The sequence below is a fragment of the Arachis hypogaea genome, chromosome 20 (assembly GCF_003086295.3).
Source record: "Arachis hypogaea cultivar Tifrunner chromosome 20, arahy.Tifrunner.gnm2.J5K5, whole genome shotgun sequence".
Taxonomy (NCBI): Eukaryota; Viridiplantae; Streptophyta; class Magnoliopsida; order Fabales; family Fabaceae; genus Arachis; species Arachis hypogaea.
The window spans coordinates 141,385,410-141,408,855 of record NC_092055.1 but is presented as its reverse complement, the minus strand read 5'-3'; the positions used below and the strand labels follow the sequence as shown (position 1 = coordinate 141,408,855).

Sequence of the window (23,446 nt, the reverse complement as noted above, 5' to 3'; positions counted from 1 at the left end):
CTCTTGAAAGCGGCGTACCCAACGAAGGAAACTGAAGCCGCAAATACTCGAGTCTGACCTTATAAAAACCCGGGCTCAAGTAGGGGTACTGTTCATACCCTAGCCCAAAAACATAAAGCCAGGGCCAATAAGGATAAAGACCCACCCAAAAATGGGTGGCCTCTTCTACTTGCCTGACCTCATAAGAGGTCGGGTACGACAAAGAGGTCCAGCCTTGCTTATTTAAATAAGTAACTACCTTCTTAAATATCTCCTATTATCTCTATGTCATCTATAAGATAGATCTCAACAAACTCCCAAAATAAAGAGAACGATTATCCACCAAAAAAAGTGAAACTACTCTAAAAGGTGGTTATTTACTCTACTATAAATACACTGACAACCCTCAAGTATATTCAAATCCTAATCTACTAAAGACCTGCTTAAAGTCGTTGCTAACTTAAGCATCGAAGTCTCTTGTAGGTACCCCCCACCTCCTCACAAGAAACTCGGACGACGGAACCTCGGCACTAAAACAAGTCGGCCACTGCCTCTAAGGCTGGCAATATATACCCTACCCGCGGATACCCAACTCGAACCAACCCGTTCGAGTAGGGTTGTCTACCCTACCCGCTGCGAGTAGGGTAGAGTAGGGTGCAAATTTGCCTGCGGATAGAGTAGGGTACGGGTTTTAGGTATACCCTACCCTATCCTACCCGCATCCTTAATATATTATATAATATATATGTAAAAATTATGTATGTAGTGAAGAAAGTGAGTCTTATACTCACAATATTCTTCTTATAAAAACTTGAAATAATCACTAAACTAGTTGATGATCATATTATTTGTAATTTTATATTGGATTTTTTTAAGATTTTATTATTTTTAATTTTAATTTGAACTTAGTTTCTTATTTTCTATTTTATTAATATGTATGAAATTGGATTGGTTGAATTTTATATTTATTTAAATTTTTTTTTGTTTTTTGCAGATAGGGTTGGATAGGGTAGGGTTTAGAACTTTAGGGTGCAGGTAGGGTTAGGATTGAGAGATTCTCAACCCGCAGGTAGGATAGGGTAGGATAAAATTTTAAGAAAATTTTCAACCCACAGGTAAAGTTAAGATAGAGTCTAAACCTTACCCTACCCTACCCATTGCCAGCTCTAGCTGCCTTAGATGGTATCTTGACCTCACGTTCAAGTCTATAACCGTTTCAAGTAAAAAAAAAAAAATACATCAAGTCTCTATATTATTTGAAAACACTGTTGAAAGCCAACACCAAAATTTATTTTTTTTGGGGTCATACAACACACTCACACACACACACTAACCTAGCAGCTCCACTAGGATTCGATTCTGGTGTGGCTTCATGAGGCAAACATCTTTGAAGTACCAACATCATTCGATTGGTGGGAACTTGCCAGCTTGTCAAGGCGTTTTATGCTCCAACAAATCAATTGAAGTACCAAAATTACCGATCATGTCACAGTAACAAACCTATTAAAGAATAGAAACTCATGTTCCTAACAGAAATGTCCCTTTTGAGTAAACTTGTTAAACAAATCAAAACATTCAATTAGTAATTTTGGTACTTCAATGTGCCTTACAAAGAATCATTAGAATTAACTTCTCTTGTTTATCTCTCTCTCTGCTGTATTTGCTATCAAGTTTATTCAGCATTTGTACCACTGTTGCTCCCTCTCCTGCTAGCTGTTGTATTCTTTAATATCTGCAAAAAGAAATCACACAAAGTTACAACTTACAAAACCAAAGCTATATATTTTTGTAGAAAACCAAATTCATCAGCAGCCACAGAGGAGTGAAACATAACATGTAAAGTTTGCAAACATATAGGATCAAATAAATAAGAACCAAACACATAAAGATGAGCAATTTACTTTGACATAATATGGGAAAGACAACAGGCCTCTTAGCATGATGCTTAGAGATTCATAATGTATGGCAATTTCCACCACCCATTCTCCGAGTTATGTATTGTTCAGTAAACCCAAGATATACAGTCATTTGCTAAAAGTTCGATCTCATTTCATCTACATAAATTCCTATCCAAACTGATCCTAAAGAGTGTAAACTATCGAAGAGATCACACAAATATCCTCTATATTCTTTCACTAAAGTATATATCCACAGAAACAATAGATAAAGACTTAAATTGTTTTGCAGCTTTTATTTTGTCGGCAGATGAAGCTATAAAAGAAAGCATAAATCATGACTGTGTTTAATGCTTTAGACAGAATGCAAAGTTGCGTTTGCATTTTGTCTCTAAGATGAACAAAAAGAAACAAAAAACTGGAAAACAGAAAGAGATAGAGAAACAGTGACAGATATTTTCTGTCTCCACTATTAGGAAGTACAGAAAATACAAGAATTTTGTCTCTGATACAGAAAAAGAAAAAGAAAATTGTTTCTATGTCTACGCCTCCATAAACAAATGAATATCACAATGGTGATGAGAATATATAGAACAACTATAATGTCATTGTGACAATGACATGGTATAATAAAAATGCAATACTGACATACTTGTCTTAGCATTTGGTTCTCATTCTGCAAAGTGGAAAGCCTCTCTTTGAGCTCTGAGTTCTTCTTCTCCAAGTCTTTGACTCTGGTTTCCAAATCGATCAAATATGCCTTTTTCCTCTCCCTTGCTTGTTGAGCTGACACTCTGTTCCTCAGTAGCCTATTTCCATTTTCATACCCCACCAACGAAAGAAACAATTAGAAATGCAACAAAAAACCAGGAAAAGCAAAAGAAAGTAACCACAAATAGATGAAAGATTGGTATTCTTTTCTTGTTAGAAAAATCAGTTATTGTTTCCCTATATCACCAACCTTACACAAACATTACCTCTTTAGCCGTTTGTTTTCTTTGTCTGCCGGGCTTCTGCCTCTCTTCCGTTGACCATCCCTAGTCCCCTGACCACGTTCTTGCCCACCAGTTGGACCGGCGCCTGGACGGGAAGCTGAAGGTCCAGCAGATTCACCTCCGATCTCTGGCACTCTTCTGACCTCTTCATCACTCTCAAGACCTGGATCATGTGAAAAAGGGGGAAAAATCAAGATGACTAAATTATTTCTATATATATGGAAACAACACAACAGCAAGAATGCATTTATTCAATGAACTCTGGCAGCGAAAAGGATTACATGAATAATATGACAGGATTCCCCTTTACAAGAACAAAAGGGTAAAAAAATTCTCAACGTGACAGAATTTTTCAACTCCTCAACATATCTAAGAGAGGAATTACTCTTAAGTATATAATGCTACCACCACCACCAAATAGTGATGTATATAGCATACTGCCACAAAGATTTGGTTTCCTACCACCAATACTTGTTAATTAAACTATGAACTGCAAGTTAGGAACCTTAATATCAGATAAAGAAGGAAAGACATTTAATAATCTGTAATTTTGTATTACTAACAAAATGAAAGATTTGGTTGCGAGGTATTATCTCATGCACAACGTCATAACAGTCCCTTTTCTAATTCGATATTAATTACAGCAATAGTATTAATACTAGGACACCTAGCAGATTAACATTTCAAATTGGTGAAACTTTTTTATGAAGAAAAAGAGAGCACCTTAATAAAAGTGAGAATTGACAGAAGGAATCTGACAGTGATTATGGCTGTTGAAACTTTTGACCTTTGACAGTGAGAAAAACACCAGATGAGTTCAAATGTAAAGCCTAGAGATTAGAGAAATCCGCTTAATCAAAGGATGATCTAAAGTTCAACAGTTATTGGACTATCTTCCATAAAACATGTATCGGTAAATTGGGAAAAGATTGTGTTGGCCAACACTTCGGTAGGAGTATGATATAATTGATTTAGAAAATGCTCACCACACTGGAATTCTTGAATAATGATAGCAACGAGTCCTAATTCTCTACAAAGTTGAAAGAATAAGGACAATGCCATAATTCCATCAACACCCAAAAGTTGAAAACTTGTATAGTAGTTCTCAATATTGCCTCTCAAATCCCACCTTTCCTAATACCCATTCATAACCTACTCCTCCCAAGCATGACATGTAACTAATATCAATTTCCAAAATTTTTCAAACCAAAAAGCTTCTAAAACTTCTATCTGAATCTAGTAAACTATTAACATATATAAAAAGAAGAATGTACAAAACACTAAAGGTAATAGCGCCTCAATTCTTGCATCAAAAATCACAATTAATTTTTCTTGAACTTGGACACCAAAGAAGAATATTCCATACTTTAGTTAGTTTTAGTGTGGATGTATATATAATATATAGGTGTAGGAATTACATTAGGTATTTAGTAGCTTCAGCAAAAACAAGATTTTATCTTCTATTTCAAAATTAAGGGACCTGAATATAAGATCTTTTTGTCCTATGGTGGGTTGACTACAGTAACTTGAACTGCAATGATAGAAATGTTCAATTGAATATTCCAAATAACAATAAAGTTTGGCATACTACCCATCACATTGGGTTAACTTTTGATACCTGGCTGTTTTGAATCGGTGTAGGAAAGTGAGTGAGCCTTGGATGGACCCAAAGGACCAGATGTAGCTTGAACAGATTTTGTATCAGGAGTAGCACACGGTTTTTCACCAGATTGCTGACGATACAAAAGAGATTAATTTGTTGTTTGTTCATTTTAGTAAATCAACGCAAAAGCATGAAATACTTGCAGAAGGTTGTTTTCAAACTATTTGTTGTTTCTATCAGCGTAGTTCATGATCATGATCAATAAACATTGCAGAGAAAAAGTAAAGGTGGCGAACATATTCTAAAATGTGGCTTGCTGATCTCTAATGCCTATCTAACACAATGTGTTCCAAGAAAAGGAAAGCACAAGTGCCATTGAATTATATATATATGAAAACATAAATAGAGTTCCTATCTAAATGAATAACAATAAAGACTTGATTTATATTATTTCCTTACACATACAATGACTTATTTCACTGAGCATTCTTTAAATATTGACTTCTACATCAAGCACAAAATTAAAGGCAGCAGAACAAATATATGTAAGAAGCAACTTTACCAAACTCACAAGGCTTCATAGATAAACTATTAAGAGAGAATGTAAAGCACAAGAACAAAATGAGAGAAAACGTGGTGGAAGATCTTGAAAGTTTATGAGTCTAAGAGTTTGAGTTACAAGCATACTCAAGTTGAGAATATCAAAAATAGCATGAATTTTTCTTTTTCTTTTTCATACTTCAATTTTTTTTTATCAAATATAAACTTACTAGCATACTCAAGTTGAAAATATCAAAAACAAGTTTATTACATTACCGGCTGCCCATTTGTGATATGGAGATTTGAGTTTGGCATCCGAGAATCATGTCCCGACGAAGAAGAGAGGTCAGCATCTTCTTCCCATTGCATCCCTGCTTTGTTAATGTTTCCTTCTCCATAATTTACCTCATTCTCTATATCATCAACATCATCATCATCTTCATCATCATCCTCATCTCCCTCCAAATGGGAACTATCTGAAAACCAGATTCATGTCTGTTAAAATTCATTTCAGGACCCAAAGGTGTAACAATAAAATAATGTATTATGCACAAGCTAGCACCTTTGTGACTATTGTATCTGGTCTTGCACTGGGGGCAAGATTGGTTCCCATTCTCGCACTCACATTCATAGCAACGGTGACAAAGTGGGAAGGAACATTCTTGGCAAGCAACAAAAACATCACCGGTGGCTGTTAATCCAACAGTATCGCCACACATCTGACAGATTTTACCATTCAAATTCTTTAAGGGTTTACACTGCAAGTAAGGTATATCAATTACACGTTAGAATTGGATCATATTAGAAAACATTAAGCATGTCGGTACCAAATTTAAGGTCAAAAATTAAAATGTGACATGGCCAAAGGCGAACACTATTAAGATTAAACAAGTTCTCCTTTATCATAATCTTGATGTCTGGAAAATCTTGATTGAACACAGAATCAATCATTCCCAGTTCGGATAAACAACTTAATTAAGCTCCTTTTGAAAAAATAGCTTAAATAATAAATGCTTATATTAAAAGTAGCTTATAAATAAGTTATTTTGTGTTTGATTTTTTAGTTCTAAAAGTGTTTATTTTAAAAGAAATGTGATGAAAATCTTTTTATTATGAGAGAAGTCATTTTTTTTAACTTCTTTATCAACACTTAAATAACTTCTTCAGTCACGATAAATTTTAAAAGGTTAGATTTAACGATGTTTGTATAGTTTCTGGAGTGTTTGAGAATGTTCTAGATAGTTCCGAAACGTTCTAGAATGTCCTAGAAGGTTCTAGAAGACTCTGGAAGGTCATAGAGTAATCTAGAAGAGTCTGGATGTATATAGAAGTATGAACAGTAGTATGGAATAATCTAGAAGTATTTAGAAAGTTGTAATATGATAGATATTTGTAATGAAAGTTCTGGATGATTAATTTAGACCGTTAATTAGATTTAATCCTAACCATCCATTGAGGAGGTCGATGGCTATAAATAGGAGGTGAGAATTAAAGTTTGAGTGTGTGAGTCATTTGTAACAAACACTTGAGCAATAAAGTGTTCTTTCCACCAAAGCTTCCTTTCTTTTGTGTTCTCGTGTTCTTAGTTTTTTTGCTAAATACTGAGGGTTAGGCTGACTTGATCTTAGCTCAAGAGGTTGAGTAAGTCCGAGTGCCGACACGGTACATGATAGCATTGGAGTGTGTCCAAGGCCGTGACACCTAGCTTCTTAAAAAGCTACAATTTGGTTTTGAAAATTGCACCAGACATTAATACTACTACTTTTCACGAGTAAAAAGCTAAAAAAAAGTAACTTTTGAAGTTTTACAAACGAATCCTAAGTAAATTTCATTGGATCAACTGAACTAAGAGTTTTCCAAGACATTTTGCACTGACAAATCCAACAAAAGAAGAAAGTATTTAGCAGCAAATAGAAATTAGAATTCCCTTCAATTGGAAGGGAAAATGAATAAATAAAGAGCACTCATGTGATCTCTATATCTCTATAACTATACAGACTACAACTTCCATCTCCCATTTCAATTGCAAGAACATATCATCCTGGTCAACTGGATTATAACGCGAGATCTTGCTCACTTGATTTCATCACTCATCTCTATAACTATAGATCTGTTCCCTATTGACTATGTTTGTTGGTTTTGGAAGGAGGAAAGAGGCAACAACATTGTGCCACTGTGCAGTATACACCACTACTTGGAGTACTTGGTTGGAGCACATTGAGAAATTTTCATAAACAAAAATGCTACTGCCCACCAAGAATCAGCTATCAAATCAATGAGAAATTTTCATAAACAAAAATGCTACGTGCCCACCAAGAATCAGCTATCAAATCAGCCACTATATATTTGTGTACAAATACATGTGTTGTTTCATACATTTTCAATATGTATTTTATATTCTAGCATATATTTTATACGAGTGAGCCGTGACGAATTTGGTGGCTGAGTTTTGTGTGTAAACGGATCATGGATGTTTCATAAAAGCAAGTGTTATGTGATAGGATTAGACGTGCTGTATCTATTTGGTGTAAAGCTTGTGATCTTTCATCATCTTTATAGGCTTGTTGAGAGATTGAAAAACTATGCTAAACCGATTAATCTTGTGGTTGTTTTTTGCACTTGTAAAGAAAAACTCTTATCCTCTATCTTGTATTATTCTTGTCTTAACGAAATTCTTCTTTTATTTACTTAAAAAATTTCAAGAACAGATAACGGAACTTTGGGGAAAAACCATTCATACATTGATGCAGAATAAGTAAATGCAAAATTAAACAAATCAAAACGAGAACAACATTGTGATCGTCCAGAATCTTATGAACAAAAACCGAAAAGTTGGCCAATTAAAACTTTGAAAACAAAATCATCCATATCATTTGCGAAAATGGATAAAACAGAAGCTGATTTTTTTTTCTAATTTTTGTTAAGACAAAAGAGGATACGATACTAACCCCAATGTCGGAACCGTTACTAACTCCTAGGACATCGCGCGGCCCAGTCGCGATTCCACCAGTTTGATCCATTCCTTTATTTTTTCTCCAAACTGTTTAGCCAACTCAACAGCCACTCTGTCCCTTGAATTGTTGTTACTTGTTGCTGTTGTTTGCTTAGCTGCCATGTTCTTAGGTTCTATGCAAAAATATTAGCCGTCGGATGGTTCAGGATCTTATGGTGGAAAAGTGGTCTTCGTGGAGGAATGCCAGCCATGTAGAACCTGGTTAATCAAAGGCTGATATGTGAGATCGTGGAGGATTGTAAGCAGTTGGATTTGTTCTGTATCGGACGAACAAGGGATGCAGTGGAGTGTAAAATTCAGCGGGAACCACGTGTCACGTACTGGCGGATGTGTTTATGGGAATTATGGCGTAGGGTCACTGCAGTATAAAATTCAAAGAAAAAAGATTCGAGCCATCTAGTTACATATCAAGTTTCATACAGATTTATAGATATTCTCTTTTTTGACACGTGTTGCCCTCTTGTGCAGAGTGGTGCATGTCTCATCCTCGCACGATGCCCAGTTGCCAACAGGAGCATCTCCCTAGAAGGAAACCCTAAGTTCCTCCAATGCAACCGCCGCCGGCAGAATTCTCACGGTCGCCGTCAGTTGCAAGGGAGCTCCAGCCTCGTGCCTCCATAGCCAATCGCGAGCGTCGTCGCCAAAGTGGTGGAGTCTCGCGTTCTATAACTCATAATCCTGTTCCATCGCTCTTCTCCACTCTGCTCCCGTCCTCTCTCGTCCTCTCTCGTCGTGGTCACATTATTTAGGATTGAGAAGAATTCTACACCTCATCGCATATTAGTTTATAGCGACCATTTATTTTGTGAAAAATTTGAAGTCAAACTCATTTTACAGTGGCATAATTACAGGTATTTTCACCTAATACTCTAATAGAACATCACTGCCATTTTCTGACGGTAACCGAAGCAGAAAAGGTCGTGAAGATTAAGAGTGCTCTCAAATCGAAGTTTTTTTACTATGTTTTATGATATTATATGAAGTACGAACACTTGTTGAGTTGCCGTGTTTCGGACACATTTCGGCATTTATCCGACACGTATGTTTGCTGTGTCCAAACCGTGTCTCAATAAAAATAAAAAATTCTTTTTCGGACACACTAGACACACCTAAATACCATCACGTGTCAGCGTGTTCGGTCTTATTCTTAATATATATTCTTAAATTAAATTTAGATATAGTATATATTATTATTTATTAAAATAAAAAATATTTTAAATACTTGATATAATTAAAATAAGACATTAAAAATAATTTAAAAAATTAATTTATATTTTATATGTATGCGTGTCCGCGTGTCATGTAAGATTTTAAAATTTGCGTGTCGGTGTGTCTCGTATCGTGTCGTGTCCCGTGTCCGTGTGTGCATCATAGATGATATTTTAAAATTTTTGAAAAAAAGATTCTCATTTTTTATATGTTAAGATAATGTTTTTTCTGTTGATTACTTAAACTACTATTTTATACAAATTATATGTCTTATCAATTATATTTTATTTAAAATAATTAATTTATATAAAACACTTTTAACTAAAAATATAAAAAAATTATATCATATATTAATATGTATATAACTAAATTTTTTAAATAATATAAAAAAATAAAATATCTTAAGTTATTTATTATGTAAAATATATAAAATAAATAAATTTAAATTAAAAAATTATAATTAAAAAAGATTTATACTGTTAAGTGAATTATAAGGTAAATAGTTATTTAAAAGAATAAATATGATTGAATAATTATGTAAAAAATATACAAATTTTAATATATTAAAATTAACTTTTATGTCTTTAAAAAATTATCATACTACTCATTACAATTTTTAAATATTGATTATCTCTCGCTCAATTAAAAAGTTTATTTTTCTGTCTTCCTTAACTTTTATTTTTATAATATTGATCTTCTTTTTTCTTGGTTAAATACTCACATATATATATATATATATATTACCACATAACTATTACTTAAGAAACAAAATTCTTATCACAATTCAAAATTTAAAAAAAAAATTTAATCGAAAAAATTCAATCAGTTTAATATAGGTACCTATTGTGTTTTCCTTTTGTAAGTATGGTTTTACACTTTTACTATAAATCTTTTAAAAAGAAAGAGTATAATTAATATTAGAATTTATCTTTTTTTAAAGAAATTTGGATTTAATGGAGAAAAAGAACCTAAAAGACATAATAATAATAATAATAATAATAATAATAATAATAATAATAATCATCATCATCATAATATTTGAGACGTACATAGTATATATATAAAAGAAAGGGTTGAAAGAAATGCTTCATCCGGTTTTATTATTGAAAAGGAAAAATCTTTTTCAAAAGAAATAACGATTTTTTTTTTACTAATGTGTCACTTTTTATAAATTTATTTTCAAAATATTAGTATTTTGAAACTAATTATCTAAATGCCACTCTTTTGCCATAGTGACAACTAATTTACTATTTTATTTTTAATTATAGTTGTTTATAATAAGTAATATAGAAAAGGTAATATTTGAATAATTAGTTTCAAAAAGTGACATTTTAGTACTAAGTTTCGAAAAAAATAACCTTGGTAGAAAAACCAAGAAATGACTTAAAGAATTCATGGGATTTCCCATTTATTTGTTGTTAACACTAGTGAAGCTCTGTTTCAAAATTTCCAATTCTATGTTACATAAAGTTTTTAAAAGACTGTTTCTTATGCACACAATTGCCATTTCAGGTTGCTCAAGCTAAGGCTTATAAGTTATAAAGGATACTTAGACCTTTTCTCTAGATTATATGGAACACTAATAATACAAATAAAAAATCTTGAACTTAGCACCAAAAAAAAAAAGCTTCATATGCTACAAATTTTCTCTGCTTGCTATGTAATAACATGCTTCAAAAACTGGCGATTAGGCATTGCTACATTTATATAATTATATTACATGAGGAAACATTGTTTTGGATGTAACAACCTATGTTGAATTGAATAGCTTACTCATGATTTTCCTTGTAACAAAAAAAAAAGGAAAAGGAAATAAATATAAACAAAGCATTCATGGACTTAAACTTGAGGACCAGATGCAAATAAGCACACAAGGCCACGGAACACTTGAGCTGAAAGTTGATGAGCTTCAAATATCTCACCATCTAGATTCCATACACTCTCCTTGCCCATAGAAGTAAAAGTAAATGTTGGGGTCTGCAAAATGCATGATAAATAATTTTATTAACTTATTCAAATGATAAAATGATGGATGGGGATTGGAGAAAAACCAACCTTATGATGCTCAACAAATTGAAAATTTAATGGGCTTCCACCACTTTTTGTTAGTTGAATTAGGTGCCTGCATTATTTAGTGCAAATAGGGAAATCTTACTCATTGTGCAAAGTTGATACAAATACTGATACTGATCACTAATACTTAAGTAGCTAATTATTCCCTAATGATCAAAAGGATACTATTATTTGCATTGCCAACTTTTCACATGGCCTTCTTAGTGAGCCATTGGCAACTAGACCTTATGTGACACTTATAATGAGTTGGAGTCTACAAAAGACTCCTAACATGGTTGTGCAATAAATCATTAACCTATTTATTCCGAGGATGGTTGCTCGTGACACAAAAAGGCTATTTTCAAATTTTATAAATAAAAGATTATTATAATTATATATTATTCTAATAATTCCTTATAATATCATATAAGATCATAGATTATCTATCAACTAGGGAGATGTAATTTACTGATTGGAAGTTCAAACCTAAGGAAGAGAGTGAATTCTTTTCCAACTAGGCTCTGGGAATCCATTTCAAAGCATTGAATGATGGACACAATTCAAGCAGAGATTAGGTATAAAATATCCATTTGGGATAAGGAAAAGAGTAAAGATTGAACATGGGTGAGACGTTTGTGGTAGAGAGATACGTCCAGATTTAGATCATCAAAGGTGATATTTATAGAAGAATAAACACGACCATAGGGAGCAAGGCAATCGTAGGCTTTGTACAAACGATTATAGCACAATAAAGTGCAATCAATCAATCAATATTGAATTGTATGTGTGTTGTGATGTAAGATTTAGATCAAATTAAACAAAAGGAAATCAAGATTAATTTACCATATCACGTAGGATAGTAGTTCACGTTCCAATGCATGCAATATTCCATATATGATAAACAAATTTGAGTTATATTCGTTAAGAAAATTATAGTGTATGAAAGAAAGATCAGAGGCATGTACCGTAAGTAAGAAGCATGGGGGCACTCTCTAATCAATATAAGATGAAGGAAACCATCTGAAAGGTGTGCATCAACCACCAACCCATCAGGTGCTTTATCATTTCTGCAAGAGATTAAAGCAGCTCCTACGCTAAGAAAACGTCCTTTAGATTTCTTCCATTTTCCTCCTTCGGAGTACAAATGAGGTGTTAGGCTGGAAATTCCAGTAGATGTAGGATCTGAATTTTCATTGCAAATTTTGCAATCAACACAACAAACACGTCTTTCTGACTTTTGTGTGTTCAATTCTGACATGTTGTCTTCATGCCTCCTTTTGGAAGTTAAATTAGGTTCATCTGATCCAACATCTAGATATGCTATTTCGGCTTCATATGACCTAAATGGCGATTCATTCAATAGAAAAGAAAAGAAAAGGAAACAATTATAGTGTTAAGAAATAATAACAATGCAATTAATGCTAATAAAAACAAAGACATACTTTCATCAACTTGTAATGCAAGGTATTTATTTAGAACAAACAAGTTAAATTGAATAAACATCTAGATACTTATAAGTATTAGAAGTTTTATGCAAGGTAGCAATATATTTAAATTTGACACTTATTTATAAAATATTTGAAACATACTACAAATAGGATATCAAGCCACCAATAAGCATTTTCAAGAAAGAAATGTCTATAAAGATGCTGTAGACAACTAGACTACCGAGAAATTGTATTGATCACTTTTGAACAAAGCCGAATGATGCATATCTTGAGTTGTTAGCCCATCTGATAATATTTCTCCAATATTTGTTATCGAGCATATATTAGTAAATAGTAATTGGAATGGTGACTATACAAAGTTCTCCCACGTATAACTAGAAAGAAAGAAATGTTTGAAAGTTTACCAAGGTTATATACTTTTAATGGGAAAACAAAAAGTATACATATGTAAACAAAATCTTTAAGAGTGGGCTAAGACTAGAAAAGTTTCAATACTATAGATTTTATTGGAACTGATGAATTGAAAATTAGTTCTGTACAATTAGTTCTGTACAATGAAAGGTGGAAGAGCTACTTCTACGAGTTATTTAATGAGGGACAGAAGACTCTTCCGAGCCTTGGTCGATTATGCACAAGGGAAGAAGATCAAAACTTTAACTACTATCGAAGGATTCGAGACTTCGAGGTAAAAGAGGCTCTAAAGCAGATGAAAAATGGCAGGGCAGTAGGACCTGATAATATCCCGATTGAGGTTTGGAAGGGTCTTGGAGGAAAAGGCATCAACTGGTTAACCAAGCTTTTTAATGAGATTTTAAGGTCAAAGAAGATGCCTGATGAGTGGAGAAAGAGCACCTTGGTACCTATCTACAAGAATAAGGGGGATATACAAAGTTGCGGAAACTATAGAGGGATTAAGCTTATGAGTCATACTATGAAGTTATGGGAAAGGGTGATAGAACGGAGGTTGAGAAAAGAGACACAAGTAACAGAGAACCAATTTGGATTTATGCCAGGCAGATCTACCACTGAAGCGATATACCTATTAAGAAGGATGATGGAGAGGTATCGTAGTAATAAAAGGGATCTACACATGGTGTTTATTGATTTGGAAAAAGCGTATGATAGGGTACCAAGGGAGGTCTTATGGAAGGTTTTAGAAAAGAGGAGAGTAAGGATCGCATATATTCGGGCAATTAAAGACATGTATGATGGGGCCACAACTAGTGTGAAGACTCAAGGTGGTGTGACAGAGGAATTCCCTATTGGTATAGGATTACACCAGGGATCATCCTTAAGTCCATACCTTTTCACATTAGTCTTGGAAGTACTCACAGAGCACATCCAAGAGCCTGTGCCATGGTGCATGCTTTTTGCCGATGATATCGTCCTTATGGGAGAGTCAAGGGAAGACCTAAATAAGAAGTTTGAGTTATGGAGAGAAGCTCTAGAAGTGTATGGTCTGCGCATAAGCCGCAGCAAGACGGAATATATGGAATGTAAGTTCAGTCTGAGAAGGGAAAACTCCAATATAGAGGTGAAGATTGGAGAAAACATCCTGCGAAAAGTTAAAAGTTTTAAGTATCTTGGGTGCATCATACAGGATAATGGAGAGATTGAACAGGATGTAAATCATAGGATCCAAGCAGGTTGGTCAAAATGGCGGAGCGCATCTGGTTTTATATGCGACAAAAAAGTGCCTTTAAAACTTAAAGGTAAATTCTATCGCACCGCTATAAGACCGGCTATGCTGTATGGTACGGAGTGTTGGGCGGCTAAAGGGGAGCACGAACATAAGTTGAGTGTGGCAGAGATGAAGATGTTGAGATGGATGAGTGGTCATACGCGATTGGATAAAATAAGGAATGAAGATATAAGGGAGAAAGTTGGAGTAGCACCCATTGTGGAAAAGATGGTTGAATCGCGTCTCAGGTGGTTTGGACATGTGGGAAGAAGACCGATAGAACATCCAGTCAGGAGGGTGGATGAGATGGAAGATGGACAAAGGGCGAAAGGCAGAGGAAGACCTAAGAAGACCATCCATGAGGTGGTCAAACGAGATCTACATGTAAACGGTCTTTCTGTAGACATGATACATGACAGAGCACAATGGCGTCGTTTGATTCATGTAGCCGACCCCACTTAGTGGGACAAGGCTTTGTTGTTGTTGTTGTTGTTGTTTGAGGGATAGACATGTCAATAACTTTCATATATGGCATACGGTTTAAAATCATTAGGCTACAATTATTGATTTTTAGGTAAGAAATGGCCAGTGTTGATATATTGTAAACCCTTGTACAATTTTTTTTATTATGAAATAGTGCTCATATGATTATATTTTCCAACTTGGTATATCTCTGACCAATAAGTCTAGCATTCAAAATATGATAGTTGAAGTAGGGGTAATTTAAGAATACCTATGCTTTAAAAATACCATTGTTCCTGCATAATCATAACGCTTAGGACCCATCCATCGATAATTCTCACTCTCTGTGATGACATCACCATAAAATCCATACCTGAGAATGTTACTATTTAGAATAAAGTATTAACCAAAATTTTTAAGGCTCACACAAAATTAGGCATTCACAACAAGTAAAGATCCAAATAGTGTATGCTAAATGACACTATGATGCATATCTCGAAGCCTATAAGCTATAGCAAGCATAAAGAAATCTTCCAACTACTCTTGGCCTAAATGTAGTAATAGAAAGAATAAATATGAACATAGACTAACCTTTGGTAGTTACTAATGATAAAATCATAGATGGAATTATAAAACGGGTTATCCAAAGCAGTGAAAATATTTGAAAATATTCTGTTGGTAAGGCATAAGTAGTGAATCCAAAGTCCAAAGAACTACTACAAAGCTATTTGAAAATATTCTCATGTAACAAAGTAAGAATGACTCTTCATTTAAATTCCTCAACTTTCAAAATCATAGTGTGACAGATATTGAATCTGTAACCGGTTAAAGTCAAACACATTTGTTCAAATAGAATGAGTTAAAGTCCGCTAAAGTAAGAGAGGGACTGCACAGGGGAAAGGATTCTAGTCAATTTATTTTAATGTTCACTTTGGTTCTTGTAGGTATGCGCATGAGTCATTTTAATCCCTGTATTTGATGAGTCAAAATAGTCACTGTCGGTAACAAACATGAGGGACAAACTTAGCTCATGTCAGAGGACTAAATTGAATCGTGTTTTATTGCTTATGTAATTACATGAACTATTTTAACATATTAAAACCTTGAACACCAAAATGACTAATGCATGAACCTATAGTAACTAAGGTAAGCATTAACCTGATTTTGTTTTAACAACTATAAATATTAATAGACAATTCAAGTATCAAAACCAAACACTGTGTATAGCCTATAACAAAAACAAGGAGAGTAAGAACAACTTATATGACTCATATAAGTGATGATATTGTCCAAAATTCAATTTGCTCTAGAAAATGCAGGAATCCATAATTTTATTGAATTGAAGCCAAAGTATTATAATATATTGATATATAAAGAAAACAATATTTTCATGAAAAAAAAAATGTACCCAGCAAAGGAGGCTGTATAGCGCATATATGGTTGGATCTCAGATCTCGGAGTGGCTTTCCACCGTACAATTTGAGCTATGTCGAGGCGCACTCTTTTTCCAAGGACAATATGTAACGCAGATGTTACAGCATCTCGAGTTCCAGTTGTACTACACAATTATTAGTTTTTTATTATGAACCACAATAATATAAAACCATATAGATAAGAAACAAATATTGAGTGCACAAATATAAGATGTGTAATATGTAAATGTGCAACATCTTGTAATGTTTTCTTTGACATACCAAAAAATGAAGTCAGACAAGGTGAATTCAAGTGCACTTCTGTTCTTACCTAGAACTTTGGATTAATCCACAAAATGATATTATATAATATTTCAATCTGTTCAGTTTTCAAGTAACATTTAAATCTTACCTGAGGTCTAAATTTTGGCAAAAGCAAATATACATATAGTTTTCGTCCTTTAGCTTTGAAAATGAGATTGTCTTTTCACTATTCAATCCCAAATTATTCACCTCGCGTCAATCTCTTATGATTACCTTATTCAATACATAATCTCTAAAAGTAATTTTAATTTTTATATTACAAAAGATATTCTCTTAAGCTTAATTCTGAAATTTTCTAATGAAACACAAATTAATTCCATTTTTAATAATAAAAAATTACATTAAGATAGTAAGAATTTCCGAGTGAGGATGGGACATCCACGCATAGATAATGAATATATGGATAAAACCCAATGAGTTAGACAATCTAATGAAGCATGCCAATCTCTTCAAAATTTAGTTAGTGAAAAAGCCATCCATCGTCTATTGAATTGACCATGAGCTAAGCACCAAAAGAAATACAATGAGGTAATAATGTCACAAACAAAATCAACAGTGAAAATACAGAATGTAGAAGACCATTTGTAGGCAAGGATATATATATTGGGGGGGAGGGGGGAGGGGATTGTAACTAATTCTATCAAGAAGGTAAAGGAAAGAGAGAATATTCTATTTGTGGTTTTGTAGGAGGCACATAGGATTGGGATAGATGTAGTCATGTAGAGATGGGTTATCCCATAAAAAAAAAAAAAGAACCAAAAGCGACAAAGTTGTGTCCTCTCAAAGTACCATGGCGAGAAAGAATTCGCCCCTTGAAGTGCCAATATATGTCTTATTGTTTGATTGCTATTCTTTCTTGTAATTTTATTTCTTGATGTTTTCAAATAAACAACTAGAGTTGTTAGAACTATGAATTTCAAATATATAAACCTTGTAGGAAGCAGTAATCCTAATTATTATGTTATGATGGGTTAATTTATCAATCATAAATCTACTAAATATCATCACTGATCATTAAGTTAGCAAGTGTCTGTCTAAGTCTAAGGGATGAACCATAGCTTATCAATTGTCATCCATATGTTTTGCCGCTTGGAAGCAAAAATGATACTATGCCCTAGAAAATAAATTGTCTATTTGTTGACAAAGATATTAGTCAAACATATTTTAGATATGAAGATATCAAATCATTCTATTGATTATATTGATAATGAAAAGTAATAAAAATTGGAAAAAAAAAAAAAAAAAAAAAAACTCACCACATAACAATAGCATCAGTTGAACCAGCAGGAATAATCCCAATTCTAAACCGTTGATTGAGAATATGAAATTCATCATCCGTTTCTCCTGAAACTTAAAAAATAACGAATTTTGGTTGGGTTAAAGGAGGACATTGTTAAAGAAGGAAAATTACATTAGGGATAACAAAACATCGAGAAAGGGATCGCTAGAACAAAATAAAATAAAATAAGCTCAAAACAATGACACATTCTCCTTTGAAGATTCAATATAACCTTATTTAGTCTTTATAACTTTGATATTGCTTTTCTTTTCCTCCTTTCATCCATTTTAGTTTAGGTTGAGATTTGGAAAAGATATCTTAATACAACTTGATATATAAAACAGTAATTATTTAAGTTACTGTATTTTCTACCACATCCCATATAAGTGAATGTGTTAGTTGTAGAAGCATTGATTGGATGAAATAGAATGAAAGATTGAAAATTGATACTCACTATTATATGATGCTTTTGCTGCAGATTGGTCTTCACTTGAAATAAAGGGAATCTTATCTTCACATTGTTCAGGGATCTCTTGGGCTCTTTCATTTTCTTTGAGAACTGATGAATCACCATTATCATCTGCTGGATGAACAAAGTCTGAAGGAGTTGGTGGGTTGGGAGCTTTAAACCTGGGGGAAAGGAACCCATTGAGGATTTCATTGAAAAATCCATCACCACCCTGAAACCACTCCACTTATAAATTAGAATACAATAATTAAAGAAAAGGGAACTTGAAAAATATTGATACAGCCCGCTGAAAGATACAGGGATATCGAGAACACACTAATTCCCATTTACTATTTTGGCTCACAGTCTATCATTCTAAAATCACATCAAGGCAACACACTCTACTACTTATTTCCTTTATGTAGTAATTAATGAGACTGATTTCAGTAATACATAATTTACAAAATAACAATGCTAAGGTCTTGTAAAGATTCCCTCTCACCTACAAAAAAGAGGGAACTCCACCACTTTCTTATCAATGTCGTTGGTTCCATGAGCCTTTAAAAGTTGATATTTGCTACTTTGGCTGGTCTTGGCTAGAAACTAAGGCCATGAAACTCATCACCATATTCACATGACTCATTTTATTAAGCTAATAAGCTAAACTGGTCCCTATTTCACAGTATTACCATATTGTTCTATATATTGAGCCTTAAAACAACTTTGCTTTAATTACTTATGATAAGAATATAAAGAAGGCAAGTATGTTCTTACAACAGCTACAACACCATCATAATTGTTAAGCTCCTTGTTTGTCATAGATGACATCACATCAAGTGCCTGTCCTGCTCTCTTTGTTAGAATCACCTGTTGGAAAATAGCAAGAATGACTACTAGAATACTGATCATCAATATTAAACAATAATGAATATAAACTTTAGAAAATCACAATGCAAACTTGTTTGTTCTAATTTACAAATAAAATCCCAAGAAAAAAAATTTATGACATGAATAAATTTAATAGTACTACGATTAAGTATAGCCATGAAAAATACCAAACATCTCAAGAAAATTCAATCAAAATAATGTATTTATCATCTCAACCCCTATCATAACCCAAATAATCACCAAACTAATATTTAATTAAATTCAGTTTAACATAGTCAATTTTTATCTCTTAGTCTAGAGTGAAAAGATTATTTGAGTGGTCCTCATTAAAGCCTATCTTAGGAAACTCAAACACTATGCGTGACTGTTAGATCACAAACAAACCAAATTTGTGTTCATTTTAACCTTCGCTGTTAGTGGTAAGTTTTTTTCAGGCTACTTGGCTGCTTATCTTGGAGTGGCTTGAAGGAAGACTACTTGTAAAGCAAAGGAAAGCTTAGAAATTAGTTTTTGAAGCTCTAATAAATGGAAACAATTTATTATTATAAAATTGAAACAATATTTCATATTCAAGATCAACAATTAAGAAATGTGAAAGTTACGGAAAATTATGACATATTAAACTCCATATATGAGAAGCATTAACTTCATGCAAGCTGGATAATTTACACTTCAGCCATTGACCACAAACTAAAAAAATATTTTAAGAAGATTTTCAAGATGGAGTTGGTATAACCTATTTCAAGATAGGATATGACCTTAGAAAAATAAAATGGAATGGACTTAAATATTTATCAATGTAGCATCAAACTATCAGCATGGTCCACCAAAGTAGTCAACCAAAATTAATTATGTGAATGATTTACCTTCGTTTCAACTTTAGCACGGGAGAAAATAGGACCCACAGCTTCCCAGGTTTTACAGCCATTTCGTTTCCCACTCTTTGGATTAACAAAAACCTAATGAATCAAAAAACAATCTCTAGGACATGTTCATTTCAATCAAATCAATTCAAGTAGAAATTGAAAATTATATAGCAATTATTGAACCAATAGTAGAGTATACCAAAAGATTCCTTGGCCTTCCAACATCACGGTCCAAGAACGCATTGAGCTTGTTTACCCACATTTCACATACACGAAAATCTTTATGACCAAAAGTATATGTAGTGGGAATCCACTGAGATAGCTGATTCTTGCTCCTTATAAAACCATGGACTATAAACCGGTACAGCTGCACAATCATAAGAAAGATATAACACCTTGGAACCTAATAAACTTGTAAGGAAAAGAATTAATAATGAGTAACAAGAACAAACCTTTATGTCATTTCCAAAAAGTAGGTGCTCAGTAGCATGAGGCAGGTTTGTTATATGAATCGGACCATGATGGGATAATTCAACAGCATATATGTCAGAAAGTTTTATCTCACTAGCAGCTTTAGACCTAGACTTAATGCCGAAGCAAATTGAACCATCCTGATCCATTAAACATTAAGATAAATAGTGTGAGATGAAACCAAAGTATACAATACAACAACAATAGCATTTGATCTCACTATTCATTGCACAAACAATGATTATACTTGTAAACCTAAACCATTTCTATAGGGTTGGGCATGGAATGAGAGATATAGAATTGACCTGTAAGATAAAAATACTGAAAATCCTAATCGGCAATACATATACAATACAGCAATAATAGCAAAAAGGATTTTCTTTTTCTTTCAAAAAATAAGTCAACTATCTAGATAAAATTCTATCGCTGCATCATATCCTAAACCATATCTATGTACAAATAATTTAAATTTACATTCATCTTACCATCTCTTTATTTTCTTCTCACTGTCCCTTTACAGAAACATATAAGGCAAGACTTTACCATGTTTTTCCACATATGGTGTTGCTCCAACTCTCCCTAATGTGTTATTAACTCATAACCACTTTTTACTTTCTACTTTGTACTATTTAGTTAATCAAAAATAATATTATGTTCCTCTTATTTCAAGTAAACATCAAAGCTGTTGATCTAAAAGCCTAATCATGTTTGAGTGCTTTAACATTCATTGGTATCATTTTTAGATCAATAATGTCATCTCAAAATCTATTTTTGATTCATTATTTTCCCCTGTTTTCCCCTCTCTTAGCCACTACCACATCGTGATAACATTTTCAGCCACTACTTTTTAACACACTTACACACAATGTTCTCTCTGGCTAGACCTACCGGTCGCTTCATTTCCAGTGCTGAAAGCTGCAAGATGCCTTTTCTCAAGCTGTGCTTTCTTTTGTTGCCATTGGAGTAACATCCACAATCACCATCAACCTCTCCTTCCACCATGGCTGACTATGACAACAACAAAATAAAACACTCCATAGTAAAATAAAAGCAAACAAAAATCATCAAGTATATATTGTCAATAAACAATTTTTAGTTAGTGATTTATATGACAACCTCCGGCCAAGAAGAACAATGGACTAGTTAGCAAACATCCATAAATTTAGGATTTTAAAAGACATCTCAAAGCTACAAACTAAGGATAAAATAATAACCATCTATTTTACAAAACATTAATCCAATGTTAATAAGCCATATAAATGTAATTATCTTTATGGAGGAGTAATCTAACCCCAATTGATCATTCTATGCAACATTATATTAATGTAAATTAGTCCATCTTAATTATCCTTATCCTTACATTTCCCATGTAGTAATAATGTCAACTTAAAAAAAAAACTGTGGGATTGACTATGGTTTTGCATGTCACATTAGAATCACATACATACATGAAGTGTAATGGATCAAACAACGATACATCAAAAGCGAAACGATTAAACTCACAGCATTTGGTGAATTAATTGGTTCCCAAAATAGCCCATCCGAGTTGAAGACGAGAGACACTTCGCCAACATGATCTAAGAAAAACGTCGAGCTCAAAATTGATGAGTTACCGTGTAAAGGTGCACCTGGATGAGAATCTTCTCCCATGAAAGCGCAATCGTTTCCTTCTCCCTCCATTCACAATGGAAGAGTCAAGGAAACGAGATTGGTTTTGTTTGCCCCAAAAATTTCCAGGCTCTGTTAAGAACAAAAGAAGCCTAAAACTAGGTAAATTTTGGGATTTTTGTAGAACATCCACGTTTCGAATTTACAAGAAGGAAAATTGAAGAAAAAAGTAAATTATGTTCGTCTTGTTTTTATTTTGGACTTGGATTTGAATCATGGACGCCATTATTGACCCAATTTAGTCTATGCTATTGGTAGCTGTCTCATTCTGAGTGAATTATGGACCAGAAAATTTTAACACAAATAATTAAGAGAAAAATAAAAATAGAGAAAAAATTTTCACTTTAATTTTAATTTTTAGAAAATTAAGGAGTTCTTAGAGCAAGTTTCAGCTACTATATGAAAAATGTGCCTACAATCCTACACAGTAATTAGGCCCTATTATTGTGTTGTATGATATGATTAGAGTTTAGAGGAAAGTAGGTCTTTTTTTCTTTTTTTTTTTTTTTTTTGTCTTGAGAAAAGTAATGCTCATTAAAAGGTGAATTTTTTTTTTTTTGAAACAAAGGAGCTCAACACAAAAATGGAACAAATAAGTAAAAAACAGATAAGATAACACCTATTGAAATTACATAGACATATTTTAGATCAAAATATCCCAACGTTATTTCGGATATTACCATCTTGTAATGAAGAAGAGACATATTGACGATCTCTTATGCAGTGTTTCTTTTATTCTGAAACACCCTCATATTCCTTTCTAGCAAGATGTTTCAAACACGGCAAAAAAATTCATAAACCACTTCTTATACTCCTCCTTCTTAATTGTTGTACCTGTCCAGCTTAGAAAATGATCCTTCAAAGTACCAGGAAAGGACCAATGTCTGCCAAGTTCAGATAACCAAACGCACCACACCTACCAGCTAAATTCACAGCTTAGAAATAAGTGGTGGATAGATTCAATATCATTATTACATAATACACAAACATTATCATCTTGATTGACAATTCCAAGACGGCCCAGTCTTTCTTTCGTATTCACCCTGTCTATCAGAAACAAACCAGACAAACAACTCAACTCTTGGGGGACAACACCTTTTCAAATAGTCTTAGTGAAGTTGTAGCTTGTTACATCATCCGGTAGTGTTTCCGCCTGCAGCACCTACACAAAGGAGTTACTTGCCTGTCAAACCTCCAAACGACTCTATCTTCT

The 23,446-nt window shown here is 33.3% G+C and overlaps 2 protein-coding genes across 7 annotated transcripts; both read right to left on the bottom strand.

Annotated features, from left to right (window-relative positions):
- Window positions 1-1,214: 1,214 nt before the first annotated feature.
- On the bottom strand, window positions 1,215-8,994 carry LOC112782838 (cellulose synthase A catalytic subunit 1 [UDP-forming]). The gene is made up of 7 exons (XM_025825464.3): window positions 7,961-8,994; window positions 5,575-5,770; window positions 5,289-5,488; window positions 4,488-4,602; window positions 2,852-3,032; window positions 2,527-2,683; window positions 1,215-1,711 (listed from the first exon to the last, which is right to left on the bottom strand). Exons 1-7 carry the CDS (start codon window positions 8,030-8,032, stop codon window positions 1,652-1,654), a joined length of 981 nt encoding a protein of 326 aa, XP_025681249.1. The 5' UTR covers window positions 8,033-8,994; the 3' UTR covers window positions 1,215-1,651.
- A 1,874-nt stretch (window positions 8,995-10,868) lies between these two features.
- LOC112783083 (ceramide kinase) lies at window positions 10,869-22,662 on the bottom strand. Of its 6 annotated transcripts, none has more exons than XM_025825842.3 (14): window positions 22,069-22,512; window positions 21,454-21,573; window positions 20,547-20,705; window positions 20,294-20,461; window positions 20,095-20,187; window positions 19,115-19,207; window positions 18,843-18,943; window positions 18,347-18,522; window positions 17,870-17,963; window positions 16,286-16,435; window positions 15,149-15,250; window positions 12,252-12,626; window positions 11,290-11,356; window positions 10,869-11,211 (listed from the first exon to the last, which is right to left on the bottom strand). In XM_025825842.3, exons 1-14 carry the CDS (start codon window positions 22,243-22,245, stop codon window positions 11,074-11,076), a joined length of 2,013 nt encoding a protein of 670 aa, XP_025681627.1. In that variant the 5' UTR covers window positions 22,246-22,512; the 3' UTR covers window positions 10,869-11,073. The 6 variants fall into 6 exon arrangements, with proteins under 6 accessions (XP_025681627.1, XP_025681628.1, XP_025681629.1 ...); XM_025825843.3 differs by having other exon boundaries at window positions 17,870-17,957; XM_025825844.3 differs by lacking the exon at window positions 18,843-18,943 and having other exon boundaries at window positions 18,347-18,572; window positions 22,069-22,662.
- Between the last annotated feature and the right edge of the window lie 784 nt (window positions 22,663-23,446).

Coding starts and splice junctions, on each gene's coding strand:
- LOC112783083 (XM_025825842.3), bottom strand. CDS start 22,245: ATGGAGGGAGAAGGAAACGATTGCGCTTTCATGGGAGAAGATTCTCAT. Junction 21,574..22,068: donor CAATTAATTCACCAAATGCT/GTGAGTTTAATC, acceptor TTGTTGTCATAG/TCAGCCATGGTGGAAGGAGA. Junction 18,944..19,114: donor ATGATGGTGTTGTAGCTGTT/GTAAGAACATAC, acceptor TCATGGCCTTAG/TTTCTAGCCAAGACCAGCCA.
- LOC112782838 (XM_025825464.3), bottom strand. CDS start 8,032: ATGGATCAAACTGGTGGAATCGCGACTGGGCCGCGCGATGTCCTAGGA. Junction 5,771..7,960: donor GTAACGGTTCCGACATTGGG/GTTAGTATCGTA, acceptor CCTTACTTGCAG/TGTAAACCCTTAAAGAATTT. Junction 1,712..2,526: donor AGAACCAAATGCTAAGACAA/GTATGTCAGTAT, acceptor TTCTTTTTGCAG/ATATTAAAGAATACAACAGC.